The sequence below is a fragment of the Atractosteus spatula genome (genome assembly GCF_055471065.1).
Source record: "Atractosteus spatula isolate fAtrSpa1 chromosome 10 unlocalized genomic scaffold, fAtrSpa1.hap1 SUPER_10_unloc_2, whole genome shotgun sequence".
NCBI lineage: Eukaryota > Metazoa > Chordata > Actinopteri > Semionotiformes > Lepisosteidae > Atractosteus > Atractosteus spatula.
The window spans coordinates 1,457,925-1,472,255 of record NW_028296622.1 but is presented as its reverse complement, the minus strand read 5'-3'; the positions used below and the strand labels follow the sequence as shown (position 1 = coordinate 1,472,255).

General features: G+C 42.4%; 1 protein-coding gene across 1 annotated transcript; it reads right to left on the bottom strand.

The window, feature by feature from the left end:
• Positions 1–1,030: 1,030 nt before the first annotated feature.
• On the bottom strand, positions 1,031–12,848 carry LOC148812601 (interferon-induced very large GTPase 1-like). The gene is made up of 5 exons (XM_088908521.1): positions 12,761–12,848; positions 12,329–12,333; positions 6,056–6,226; positions 5,874–5,988; positions 1,031–5,772 (listed from the first exon to the last, which is right to left on the bottom strand). Exons 1-5 carry the CDS (start codon positions 12,846–12,848, stop codon positions 1,031–1,033), a joined length of 5,121 nt encoding a protein of 1,706 aa, XP_088764647.1.
• Positions 12,849–14,331: the final 1,483 nt, after the last annotated feature.

The window sequence follows — 14,331 nt, the reverse complement described above, 5'->3', positions numbered from 1 at the left end:
CCCCCTATGCTATCACTAACTGTGGCTGAAAAGCTGATCAACACATTTGTGTTCTCCCGAATTGACTACTGTAATGCTCTACTCGCTGGGGTATCTAAATCTACTCTGAACAAACTGCAGTCTGTCCAAAATTCAGCAGCCAGAATCCTGACCAGGTCTGGTGCAAGTGACCACATCACTCCTATCCTGGAGTCCCTGCACTGGCATCCAGTTAAATTCCATGAGGACTTTAAAATCCTCACGCTCACCTGTAAGGCTCTGCATGGCTTGGCACCTCAGTACCTGTCTGAACTATTATCGCCCTACTCTCCACCTCGCAACCTTCGCTCTGCTAATTCTGCTCTCCTTACTGTCCCCCAAGCCCCTCTACACTCTTGGGGTGACAGGGTCTTCTCCTGTTCTGCCCCCAAGCTCTGGAACTCTTTGCCCAAGGATATCAGAGAGTCACCTTCTCTAAACTCCTTCAAATCCAGACTCCAAACCCTCTTCTTCAGAAAAGCCTTTACTGAACTGGTTCCATTCTTCACCCCTCTGCTCTTCTTAGTAGCACCATCCAAAGTCTCCTCTGTGTGTTGTAATTGTGTTTTATCTTGTATATTCTTCTTATTTATTGTTGTCATCCTGTAAAGCGCTTTGAGAAGACACCTTTAAAGGCGCTATATAAAATAAGGTTTTTTATTATTATTATTATTATTATTATTATTATTATTATTATTATTATTACACTGATGGGGGTTTACTGCTCATCTGTCAGGGCTGCCTCCTTTGCGCTTCTGTCCCAGTCTTCAGGGATTTTACCCAAATCTGTGAATTTAATCCAAATTCCCACTCGATCTTGATCCTAAAAGTACAGATGAACCATTTCCAGTAGAACTGTTTGATATCGGACTTAAATTTTCACTTCATTTTTACTCAGGTATCAGTTTATACAAAAGACAGTTTTTTAATCACCAAGAAACATTGTATAGGAAAAGTTAAACTTACATTATCTTTATTTTATTAATGGCACTTTTTTCTTTTAAAGATATAGTTACTTCAGTTCCTTCAGTGCAGAGCTCTTTCCAATTGTTTTCCACTCATTGGGAATTTCACCACAACCTTCAAATTTATACTTTAATTTCTCCTCCAGCTGCGACCTGAAAGTACAGATGAACCATTTCCAGTAGGACTGCTCGCTGTTATCTGGGGTGATGCTCCACCTGCTGTAAGGTTCACCTGCTTCTCTGTAGGTCTTATAGGGAACAGATTCAGTAGATTCCCGAGTAGGATAGAAACTCTTGTCACTGCTAACTGAGGTGGTACAAATATCAACATAAAATATATCTGTCCCACGGAAATGCCAGCCAGACAGAGCAGAAGGACGATGAAACTGGACACTGTGATCAGAGTTATGACCAGGGATGGTGTTTGTGCAGATGGCCTTACAGAAGGGACACTGTTCCCAACAGCCACTGAGCGCCTCACACAGAATCTCATCAGGTCTGCGTCTGAACATCTGTAAGTCAAGGTCAGGTGTGCTGCTGCTTTCTTTCTGAAGACTTTTCAGTATCTCCTCAAGGGATTTGGCCATCCTTTCTCTGAGGAACTGCAGGTCTGTGATGTCTTCGTTTTCTATGTTTCTGAAGTCTTGTCTGGGGAGCACCATGTGATCACTGAGTGCTGCACAGAACTCATCCAGCCACAAGGTGGCGCCAGGATCTCTCTCTCTCACAGCTGCAGTGACAGTAGTGCTCACTGTTAAAACCTGCTGTACTAGGTCACTCAGATTGGTATTTAACATCCTTCTCAGTTGATCACTGTTGTCTCTACAGTATCTCTCAACACGCTCCCTGATAAACCTTTCAAAATAACCCTTTGGGTGGTTAATATATTCCATATAGGAGTCAAAGTCCTCCTGCTCAGCGAGGTGTCTCAGAATGTGGTTCTCCAGGTTGGATCTGTTACCACTGAAAGCAGGGTAGTTAGATTTCATTTCATCTGTGATCTGGATACAGGTCTTATCACACGCTGCCTGCTGGATCGCAGGTTTGAGGCATCTGCACAGAAAATCTACAAAGAATGTGACAGATGATGCTCCTTTACAGAAGCTCATAAAACAGTTGAGGTACTGATCCCTCTTACTCTGGAGGTAAGTCAGAGGATTGTTGGCTTTCCTGAAGGCTGTGTGCATTTTCTTAAATCGCTCTACTGCTGTGGTGCACAGATAGACAGACAGTTCAAACTCGTACTCCTTTGTGAATATTGTTTGTTCTATAGACTTTTCATAATCAGTTATGTTGCTTTTTATCAGCCCCAGGATTTCATGGATGAAGTTGTCATTGAAATCCACCCTTTCCTCTGTTCTCCTGTCAATGTATTTATTAACAGCTCTCTGTATTTGCTGAGTGAGTTCATTCCCATGAGATTCCCACTGTGGGTCTTGAAAAGTAACTGTATTCCATAGAGATCTTGCCCGGCTGTGTTTGATGTGTTTTTTCTTATTTAACTGGAACACCTCTCTTTTCAAAGTCTTGTTGACGACATCTCCCTGGTTCTTGAATTTCTCCAGCAGGATGTTCTCCACTCTGGCTCTGATGTCCAGCTGTTCCTCAGGGGGCAGCTCTGAGGACACCCTGGTCACCCAGCTCTCCCAGAGTCTGTCAAACTCCTCCTCCACTTTCTTATCACTGAGCTTCTGCTCCTTCAGTCTGGACGCCAGGTCTCTGCTCATGTTAATCAGTTGTGCTTCGTATTCTGATTTCTTCCTGTCCAGCTCTGATTGGCATTTCTTCAGTCTGATCAGTTCATTGCTCTGCTTTTGGGTTTCTTCGATGAGCTCATTCCTCAGGCTTTCAAATCTTTTATCAACATTCACCTTCCACTTAATTAAGATCTCCTGGTATTTTTCCTCTTTAAAATACTTTTCTATTTCAGCTGTCAGTGGTTTGTAGACTTTCTCAAATTCTGTCATCAGATCTGGCAATGTCACAGCCTGAACTTTATTATTGTTAATTTGGTTGCTCAGTCTGTTCTGGATCTCCAGGGCTCGTTTCCTCATCTTCCATGACCACTCTCCGTACTTGTCCTCCAGTTTACTGTAAACCAACATTTCCAGGGTGTTTCTGAAACTGAAGACAAAGTTCTCCGCCAGCAGGGCGTTCCAGAGATCTTTGATCCGTAATTTAAACTCGGACAGTGAGGGAAACTTCACTCCCGGCTGCCATCGAGCGACATCGAGGAGCTTCGTCTTCAGCTCCTGGACGTTCTGGCTGTAGGAGGGGTTGGGAGGAGCCATCGGAGGGTCTCCTTCCAGAAGGTTCTTGAAGTAGAAAACCTGTGACTCCACATCGAACTGGATTATATCACTGAAGCCAGTAACTATACAGCCTTCCTCCCTGGCAGCAATGCGGGCCATTTCATCCAGTTTCTCCTGGAGATGCATCCTTCCTTCTGTGTTCTTGCTGTTTGCTGAAGCTTCTGCAACATTCTGGTGCACAAAAACACAACTTGGTTTGATCTGAACAGACTTCATTCTCAGGAAGGCCTGGACACAGATCTGGAGAATGTCCTGCATTTCAGAGGGATTCTCTCCCATGATGTTGATCACAGTCATGTCGCCAATCCCGATAATAAACATTGCCAATTCATTGTCGTGACTCAGTGTGGTTTTATTACTGAGCTCTGGTGACCGAAGCCCCTCTGTGTCCACCACCAGGACAAAGTCATACTGCAGCTGGGCTCTGACCTCCTCACTCACTCGCACTAACTGCATGAACACTCCCCTGGTGCACCTGCCTGCACTCACTGTGAACTGCAGCCCGAACATCGTGTTCAGCAGAGTGGACTTTCCTGAGCTCTGGACTCCAAGCACAGAGAGGACAAACACCTTTCTGTCTCCAAGTCTCTCAGTGAGCTTGTCCAGGACGGCCTCAATCCACACCAGAGGCACATGGGCAGCATCTCCGTCCATCAGCTCCAGCGGATGTCCTGAAATCAGCATCTCTGCTCCAACAGCAGGAAGGACACTGACAAACTGTCTCTGATTATTTAGACCCTCTCTTGATTGAACAGCCTCATAGAGCTGAGCGGTTTCTCTCATGAGGTGTTGAAGTCCGAGAGTAGCAGCACTAATCTGTCCAGATATTGTGTTCAGGTCCTTCTGCAGTTTCATTTCCTGCTCCTTGTCCTTGCTCTTGTCTTTCAGTCTCAGTTTTGTCCAAGTGGAGTGGTAGTTCTCCTGAAGCTTACTCAGCGTGTCTGCAGTCAGTTCATCTAGATACATCCCCAGCCAGTGCAGCATGAACAGCTTGGTGTCGTGTGGATCTGCAGAAGTTAAACACTCCAGGAAAGATCTCATGAAGTCATTGAGAGGGAAAGCTCTCTTCAGCTGCTCACAACGGAGGGCTCTTTTCTCAGCTCTGATCTCGCTCAGCTGCTGTTCGATACTATTGTTCGCTTTGCTGTTCAGATGATACTGTTCTTTGTCCTTCATACACCACCTGTGCCACAGCTCCCCCTGCAGAGGCAGCAGAGTCTCTTTCAGGGTTAATAATCTCTCCTCTTTCAACAGGTGCAGCAAAACCTGGGCCTTTTCCTTCCCTTCTGTACAGAATTCACTGTCTTCATCCACCCTGAACTGCTGTCGTCTCGCTGCCTGTAAGTATGTCTGGAGGCTGGAGGTCTTGTTCCCAGTGGAGATACAGTGTTTAATGTTTGATATTATTTCTTTAGTTAGGTCTGCTTCACTCCTGTTCTTGGCTGCCAGTCTCACCTTGGTTGGATTGTTCCCTGGAGGGACTTTACTCTGTCCAGCAAACAGACAGATCAGGGGGACAGGAGATTTGACAAGAGCCTCAGCTGTCTTCTTCTCTTCTCCCTCCAGTGGAGACTCTGGGATCAGAAGCACGTTGACAGTGCTGACCTCCTGGAGAAACTGCAGCTGCTCGGGGTGTTTGCTGGCGTCGCCGTGAAGGTTCAGGAAAGCCACACAGCTGTCGAACACGTCGTCCTTCCTGCCTCCTGGGCAGTACCAGGCGATCTCCACCACCCCGTCCATGAGCAGGCGGTGTGGGGAGCTGCCCCTGCAGTGCCGGTGGAAAAACACACTGTGTCTCTTGGGGCTGACGACGCTGTTCAGGATCTGGGATTTGGAGATGGAGGACAATCCCAGCCTGATGAAGGACACCGTTGGCACTGGAGTGTTGAACATGTCCCTGCAGTTGTGTTTCACAGAGCTGCCTCTCTCTGAGGGCTCCTTACTGCACCAGGACCTCTTGACCTGCCTCAGAGCCCACAGAGGGAGCTCCACTGCCCCAGTCTCGGGGCTGGGCACCAGGAGGGGTAAGGCGAACTGACAGGTGGAGAGCTTGGTGAAGAGGTACTGCCTCAGGAAGTCATCAGAGCAGTGGAACACAGCCATGTGGACGTCCATGGGGTGAATGTGTGTCACTTTAGAAGATTCCTTGTAAGTGTTGTCGCAGGGAGTGGAACTCTGGATGGCAGGACTGAAAAAGTCATCACTGCATATTTTGGTATCACTTGACTTTTGCTTTGGTTCAGTGGTCTCATGAACTTCAATAAACAAGGTCCAATAATTGTAGTCCAACATCATGAGCTTATAGAGATAGTGAAGGTACAGCTCGTTCTCTGTTTCTGGCTCAGTGGCACGGTATGACAAAGTATTGATAACAAGCACATTGGTCTTCATCAGTGTTCTGCGATGTGAATCCTTGAGCCCAAGTTTCTGTAGCAGGTTCATAAAGGCCTTACTGTATTGTTCTTCCATTGTGTTTGGGAGACGGCCAACCTCTAATGAGGGCTGTGCCAGATTATAACCTGAGTGATTTTGCTCTGAGAAAATAATCTCCCTAAAGGTAGCTAAAGTCTTCTGGTCTTTAATAATATCTTCTTTTCTTTTTTTTCTATCCTCCGTTTCAATAATAGACTTGAGATCTTACTGAAGTCTTTCCCTGTCCGGGCAGAAGTCCTCAGGGGGCGACAGGGAGGTGTCTTCCAGAAGGCAGAGCTGTTTGAACAGATCACCCACCAGGTCTTTCAGAGGATGTCCAGCAGGTACCCAGCACTCCTGGGGGACATCAAGGGCCGAGCGAATGTGATCTTCCAGTTCCTTCACCTGAGCACTGTTTCCAACTTTGCCTTCCTTGTGCAGCTCCTGAAGCTCTTTAACGTCCTGTCTGATCCGGTTGATTCTCTCCTTAAAATACTCCTGTTGGTCAACTGTCCTCACCTAGGTTATTGAAAAACAAAAATGGTAAGGTGTATGAATTAGTTTTTGGGTCACAGCTAATAACCAAATGCAGGCTAAGAGGAGGAAATATAACTGGTCCCCATTTTCTATCCAGGCCAGACATTCCTGTACTGCTGTACACACGTTTCAGAAGGAAACTAGACTTCACTATTCACTCTCCATTATTTTTTTTACTGAAAGACTCATACACATGTAATACATACACTGGACATAATACATAAATAATTTGTACTGAAAATTTGACTGTAGTTCAGACATTTAAGTACTGTAATTCCTAAAAATTGTAACATTATCAAAGAAAGAAGCTAAAGTTTAGTTTGTTTCTGTAAAATTATAGCAATATTACTGAACTGCCAAAGAATGAAGATAGATAGATATATATACAGTATATAAACTGGACTTTACTTTGGGGATATGTAATGCCTTGAAAAGTTTTCTTATACCCTTCCTCTGATTGGTGCTTTTTAATAACCCTATCCCCGATTTACTTTAAGAGTTTGTATTCATGATATATTAATCAACCGTGGGACCTCTCAGATATATTTATACTTATCCTGAGCTCATGTGACATGCTCTATTTGTACACAGGTAGTCTCCATTCAACAAAGGCACTAGAGCCTATTTAGGTGTGTCTAAGTAAAGGGTATGAACACGTATGCAATCAGTCGCTTACTGTATTTTGTGTTTCAGATTTATTGTTCATTTAGGAAGATGTGTACAGAGACATCTTATGTGTCACGGGAGCCGGTTTTGACTCCCGAGGAGTGCATTATTAAAGACCCTATGCGAATGGTATCATCCATAAAAGACGTGGGAGGAAGGTAGAGCGGGGTTAGGATGGGCTGACAAGACAGGGGGCTGTGACTGTAGCGAGCAGGTGCACGGGGGAAATGCGGAAGCAACCAAGTCCAAGGAAATCCAAGACAAACGGTTAAAAAGAGGGAACTAAAAACAACGGGCCCAGGTGCTCTGAATCCCAGACTCAGATGGTCAGGACGCCGGGGAAAAGATGGAAAATAGTCCATCTTTCGAATACTGAGCCCAGAACTGCAGAGACGCTAGGCTTTTAACCCAAAACCAGACGAGACGCACCAGGAAATAATGGAAATGTATCATAACCGAAATGGGTAGGAGCGCCCTCCAGAAGAGGGATGTGGAGCGTAACATTATAAAACTGTCCTCATCTATTAAGGCACTGTTAATACTAATTCCGTACTTTTTTATTTTAAAGTAACTTTTTCAAAGACTCAAAGCAATATTACAAATGCATTCAGTAGAGGCCTGTGCCAATACTGCTTTTGCAATGACTGTATGAAAATCACTGCATGAGTTACTTAAAGTATTAAAACCGGACGGGACAAGTTACAGTATGTATACATTCTTTAACTCACTAGTATGCTATTATTCAGCGCTAGGTTTTACACTCCCATAATAGTTCAGTTGTGAAACTACCGTAGTCTAAGAGCAGCCCAAATGTTAATGTCATGCTGAACAAGAATGTCATTTCTGACAGAGCGCCACTATAAAGCTGAAATGCAGCATACCGTATATGCATATTCAAACAACACTCACGTTTTGAAAGAATAACTTACTTCTCGCACGTTAAACTCTAGCCAAGACGATTAGTAATTTTCCAATATGCAAACTCTTGTTTAGGTTTCTAGTTAATTTCTTGAGTAGCTACAATGTATAAATGGTCGTCTCCAGTCAGTCCAGATGTGCTTGGGTGCACTTCAGCTTTGCTTAATTTAACTCATAGCATAGCTGTATTCTGCTTTTGTTTCTTAAGAACGTTTTTTACATATATAGCTTTTCCTGTTTGCTTTCCCCAAATGAAGTGCTGCCAGATTGTTTTCTTCAGCAGAAAGCATGGAGAACCACAAACAGAAGAAACAGGAGAGAAAGCAGTGAACTGAGGCACTACACAGCCCACAGACAGCTGCAGCCCTGGGATTATACCCGTGTACCAGCCCAATGTTGGCCGGAATCATAAATGTACAAATGGTGAATCCCTTGTGAGGAAAATAATTTCAGTAAGACTTTTAGTCAGACAGTTCATTTAGTTTCATCTTAATTCACTTCAAACAAAAATGTAAAGCAATTTAGTCTTCCTCGTCATTATTGTGGATTACATTTGTGAGCATTTTGTCCTTGTGAATGAAAAAGAGGTTGCTGAAATTTCGTCATAATTCTTGTTGAACAAATTAAACCTGATCCCTGCTGCCATCTCCTGGGTCTCTGGTCTGTCCTGCATCCTACCTCCTTCTCCTCAATTCCAGTGTTAAAGATCTTAGCCCTGGATTCTGACACCATCCCTTTCCAGTTCCTCCCCTTTTCAGATCTTGTGTTCCCCTGAGTCACCCTTTCCATCACTACCTCCAGCTGACTCAAAATCCTGTTCATAGTACAATGGTCAACTCCAGATAGCATTTTTCTCTCACAAACTTTCCTCTTATGTACATTGATTCTGGACCTCTTACTTCCTCTTGTATTGTAAGGAAAATCTTAGTAATAGTCTACTGCCATCACCCCTAATCCTTTATCTTCAGCTTACAGTCTCTCAAGGAGCAGCTTCCACTTCCACTCTTTTCACTAATGAAAAGCTCCATACTGTCTTTTAACTGTGAGAACCTCTTGCAGATTATAGACTATAAACTAAAGCCCCAGGAGATCATTAAACAAGCAATAGCTGTAATGGGTGCAATGGAGAGATTATCTGATATGGCACGTTTAGACTTGGAAAAGATCCTCATAGAAGTTAATTCTCAGATTGCAGGCGGAAGACCTTCAAGGCAGTATGTGTAAGAATCTGTTACAGGACAGGAAATGGGGTACAGACAAGGGGCGAACACAAAGCTGGGTTGACATAATTAGGGAGGGACCACAAGGATCTGTAACAGGAGCACTCCTGTTTGAACTTAAAGATCCATATACAGATCCCTTTGTTTCACCACTAATTACAACTCCCTAAACGTATTCTTCATTCTTAATTGCAAAATAACAATAATTTAATAATTAATTCCTGCGTGCACCTCTTGGCATCAACACCTGCGCCCCAGTTAAGCTACAGTATTAGCACTGCTCATGCCCTTTTTACCTATTTATACCCTCTCATTCCTCTCGGTCCTCGCTCACTGTTGAGATCGACTTTAGCCTTTCTCTTGTGCGCGAACCTTACTGATCAGACTTCTGGATTTCGATCCCGTTTGTCTTCGGCTTCATCTTCGTTTCTGTCTAGCGGCTATTGGATTTGGATACCTTTCTGACCTGGCTTCTGGATACCTGACCCTGCTCTGTCTCTGGCTTCGACTTCGTCTCCGCCTAGCATCTTTTGGGTTTGTATGCTCTCGACCAGACTCTCCAGAAACCCGACCAAGTCTGCCAACCTCCTACACTACCTACTCTCTCAGCACCCCATAGGGTCTGACCACCTTTTCTCACAAGCCCATAGTGACTTTACTGAGAAATGTGGTGGCCGTGCTTTATGTAATTTAACAATTAGTACATTTTTAGTCATAATTACTCATAAGTGACCAGTATAAAGTGTATCAAAATCCCTTACAAATTCTCTTTAAGTTCTTATCGGTAAAAATGGTGTTGGTTTGGCAGGAGTTTATTTAAAAGTAGACTTAAATCAATGAGACAATTCTGATTAACTAGTCTTTGTATTTCAAAGTAACAACTTGAGAAATTGTCTTTTGAAAATGAAATGTGTTTGTCATTTCTCTGTAGGATATGTCTTTCTAGTAGTTCAGGTGGGTAGCTCACACCTGAAGAAGGCTCCACGGCTGAAACATTGTGTTTTCTTTCTTCTTTTTTTCAGCATGGAATAAACCTATTACTTGTGCCTATGTCTTTCTAGTGTGTGTACAGAGTAAGACATTATCTGAAGTTTCAGACTTCATTCGCAAGGAGTAATCCCGAATTGAAACCCTGAAGCAGGCCTGAACGTCTGTTCTTTCCGAGGTGATTGAAGACGTTTAGGGCACATCCATTCCACATAGAAATTACTGTAGGGTTCAACAGGTTCAGCCAAAACATGCAATTGTTAAGGCAGTGTTTCTCAAGCTGGGGTCTAGGGCAGATACAAATATAAGTGATATAATAAACAAGTTCCAGGTGAACTGTGTCTGTTATATACACAAATCATTTACTGTTGATAGATATACTGTATTATTGGTTTATTATACAACTACACTCAGTGGATGGTTTACTCGGCTGCCAGGACTTGACTTACTCAGTACTCCCTCCTCAGTCTACAGATGCACCTATTCAAAATGATGAAGATCGACAGTTGGCACTTGTGGTGCATTAGTTGTTAGTGAAATGATTGCATCATTTAATCTCTGTACTGTGCATGTTTAAATCCGCTTAATTTGCAATCTTGCAACTAAAGGGAAATTTTGGTATTGGTAAATTTGGTATGAGCATAATGTCTATAAACAATATTAATTTAGGAATATAAATATATTATACAAACTGTATATGTCTGGTAGTGGAAGTTTAAATAAAAAATACACAACAGTATCCCACTTTCTTCATAAACATTTTATGTATCAAAGTCTTTCACCCGGTCACTTATTGTGGTTATTTTGGAAAAGTTTGGACATGCTTGTTCTGACAATATTAAGTTTACATACTTTATAAAAAAGCTATAATGTTTTAACCCTTTCTATTAATACTTGCACACGTTATTGCAGTAAAAAAACTTGTTCTTTTTAAATCTGCGAAATAGTGAATATAATATGTAAAGAACTTAATAATATTAATTTAAGGATCTAAAGATAATATATTTAGATAGATAGATTCAGAAGTATTACTGTATTCCACTTTATTTGTGAACATCTGCATTCATTTCTTTGACTTGTTTGCTCGTGAATACGTTTAACCTGTCTGTTTCAGCAGTGTTGCTAAATGACGCTTTGGCACAGTGTACTGGGTGCTTGGCTATTAACCCAGAAGTCGGTGTTTCATTTCCTGTCAAAGAATGTGTTTTTTAACAAATAGAGACTCATTTAAAAATTATTTTTATATATCACAACATGTTGAATAAATAAACTGAAAATATGAATGAGCGAATTTGAATACTGTCAACAGTGTTGGTAAAAAAAAACTGTTAAATCGGATAAATTCAATACAATTCAAAATACTGTATCCCAATGGGGCCTTTACAACCAGTCTTAAAATTGTATATATTATAATTATAATCGAGAATAACAAAGTGGTATTAAAAAGACCACTGAAACTATAATAATGTATCTGATCATTAATTTAGTAATAATAACTAATAATTGCAAACTTTTATTTTGTTCTGGTTCGTTTTTTTCCTCGGGTTTTCATAACGTTCGCATATTAAAACGTCTCTTTATGAGACACGATGTTCCAGATGTCAATAAGGTTGCGAAAAATGACATAGTCTTCTAACCACAGGCATTTTAAAGATCACGATTTTTGTGAAAAGCGCAAATGCTTCAACGCCACGTTAACCTTTTACTGCCCCACCTGGGTGTGCAGCCAATTAACTTTTATTAACTAAAGAAAAACTGCAGTGCGGCACAGCCGTGCACTGTGAATAATTCAAGTTTGGTTTAAAAATGTAAAGAGAAGCTTTTAAAGAAAGAGAAGGAAATAAAACTGATGTCCGATTTCAAATCTTTAATATGAAATTTGAGAAGTGACAATTTTTTTTTGCAGTTTCAAAGCTTTCGAAAATGACATAAGATGGCCTTTTCTTATATAGGTAGAGTTTAATTAGGCTCGAAGTGTTTGAACATGACGTAGTACTTTATTTCGAAGAAATTGACTTCTTGTCATTAAGCATTCAGTACAGTACCTTCAGTAAAAAATTTCACCGTTAATCCTAAAATTATTACCAGCCAACTCCTAAAAGCGGTGAAATAGGGCTAGAGATGTTCCTGGGCAGTTTAAAAGTTCAGTAGAAAAGCGTGACGCAACCCTTTACTTACCGAGAAGACCCCTCTTTTCGCGGTGAAACAGCTACTTTCAAGCAGGAAACGTGTATTTTTTCCGCAAAAAAATGTTTTTCTATTTCTTTACACTTCTCACTTTAGCTCAACTGACCTCATCTGATCGGGGGAGCACCACGTGCGCTGAGCCGCTCTGATGTTTCCCTTCTTATCGAGATAACACTATCACTGCGCCTCCTCACTTCGACAGTCCGCCCGGTTTCAAAGTGCTTCTTGCAGCCGGACCTGTGGTGATTCAAGAGGGTCTTCAGTCTGAATCGGACACGGCATTCAACAGTTAGTGCCAATGTATTCATTCAACAGGTTCATGCTTTTGCTAACTGTATCGTTTTCAGCGCTTTGCTTTATGCGCCTCTGTTTAAAGACGGAGATGAGTACAGCTACTGCACATCACGTCAGAATGATGTCAGTTAACGGTGGGCGCGCTAAATCCTGGCCTGGAAACTCAGAAGTATTTAAAGCCATCTGCTCGTCACGATGGCTGCTTGTCTAAGAGCTGTGCTGAGTCTGAAATTGATCATCTTACCTGTATCCTCCGCTCCTCCTCTGTCGTGCTGCTCTGGGGATGTGGCAGAGGAGATGATCGCTCTCGAGTTATATATGTAGTCACACATTTCCTTTCACTTTCGAGTTTCATTATGACCAGAACAGGGCATAAGTAATTGGATCTCTCCTTTAACTTTCAACCTTTCATCTTGATAAAGCACTGGGAGAAATTCCGGAGAAAAATAAACTTGCTTTAAAGCAAAACACTGCCATCGTACCTGGTATGTTGAAATTTCTTGTACAACCGTCTTTTTATTATTTAGAGAGCACATTGAGTGACTGCAACATTTGTTAATATCGGTATCGAGTAACGGTGTTAACAACTATCTTGCCAGTAAACAAATTCATTTTTCATTGGCAAATATTAAAGTCAGTATCTATTAAGTCAATCGAGTGAAATGTCTGTGTTCCCTTTAAAATTCATATCTTCTTGGATTTATAAGACAACACGCTGTGTCTCCTGTCACCAGCCTGGGGCATTGGACTGGACGTGTTGCTTCACAGGGAAGAGCACCCTCTGCTGGTCTCCTTTCCCAGGACTGAGCAGGCCCAGTCTTGTTGACGGGTGCGAACAAGCTGTTCCTTTCTGTGAGGAGCAGCAGTTTTATAAACAACAGGTGAGCAGACGTTTCTTTTAAGACGTTTACAACTGCTCTGCTCCTGTCAGAAAGACAGTTTTCTTTCAGCACGCTGCTCAGGTGATGAGAGTGAGTCTCCTAATCCTGTGAATTGTGTAAGACCACATATTAATGCCTGCAGGTTTTCTTCAGTGTTTGAATTTTTCAGGTGGGTGTTGGTGCTGTTCTGAGCCTCGCCTGAGAAGCACTCAGACTCACCTGTAATGGACAGAATACTCTGGGGTCTCAGGTGCTGAGCTACACTGAAGCAATCTGAGCTGAGACCTGGGCCATTAGGATGAAGTGAGAGATGAAGCTGTCCTGCCCTGCCCATTTAAAATATTTAACATGATATACCCTACCTCAATAATACTGTAATCATTACAGTGATGTACCCTGCATGTCCACTACGTTGTGCTGCGTGTACAAATTTTTAATATGAGCTGTTGTGTCCTTCTTGGCTTGGGCTTTCATACTAACAAGAAGATTCATCAACACTGAAAAGCTTTATCTCCAGATTGACTGAGGCATACGCCTGCAAGGCTCTGTAGGCAAGTCAAAGCCTAAAGAGGAAAATGTGTTTCCACTTCAGACCACTAGAGGTCAGTAAAACTCTGAACACAGCCAGAGGGGAGCTTGGCCAGCATGCTTCCTGAGCACATTGTCCAAACCTGAAGAAGGCTCCAGGGCCGAAACGTTGTGTTTTCTTTCTTCTTTTTTTCAGCATGGAATAAACCTTTTACTTGTTACATTGTCCAAACTACTGTACATGTCCGCTGATCCCTCGATGTGATGGTTTGGGTTTTCTCAGAGCAAAATCAGGTCAAATACAAGAATGCCTGGGAAGTGAGAAGGTCATCCTAGTTGTCTTCATCAAGTTCTTATCTCAGTCCGATAACTTGTGAGTGAAGGGACCGCTTCTCAAAACAACACT

What these genes read in the sequence shown, in the direction of transcription:
- LOC148812601 (XM_088908521.1), bottom strand. Translation starts at nt 12,848, where the DNA reads ATGTGTGACTACATATATAACTCGAGAGCGATCATCTCCTCTGCCACA. An exon ending in ATGTCCCCCAGGAGTGCTGG is followed by an intron (nt 5,989 to 6,055) that starts GTACCTGCTGGA and finishes GCCTTCTGGAAG; the next exon opens with ACACCTCCCTGTCGCCCCCT. An exon ending in AGAAAAGAAGATATTATTAA is followed by an intron (nt 5,773 to 5,873) that starts AGACCAGAAGAC and finishes TTGGCCGTCTCC; the next exon opens with CAAACACAATGGAAGAACAA.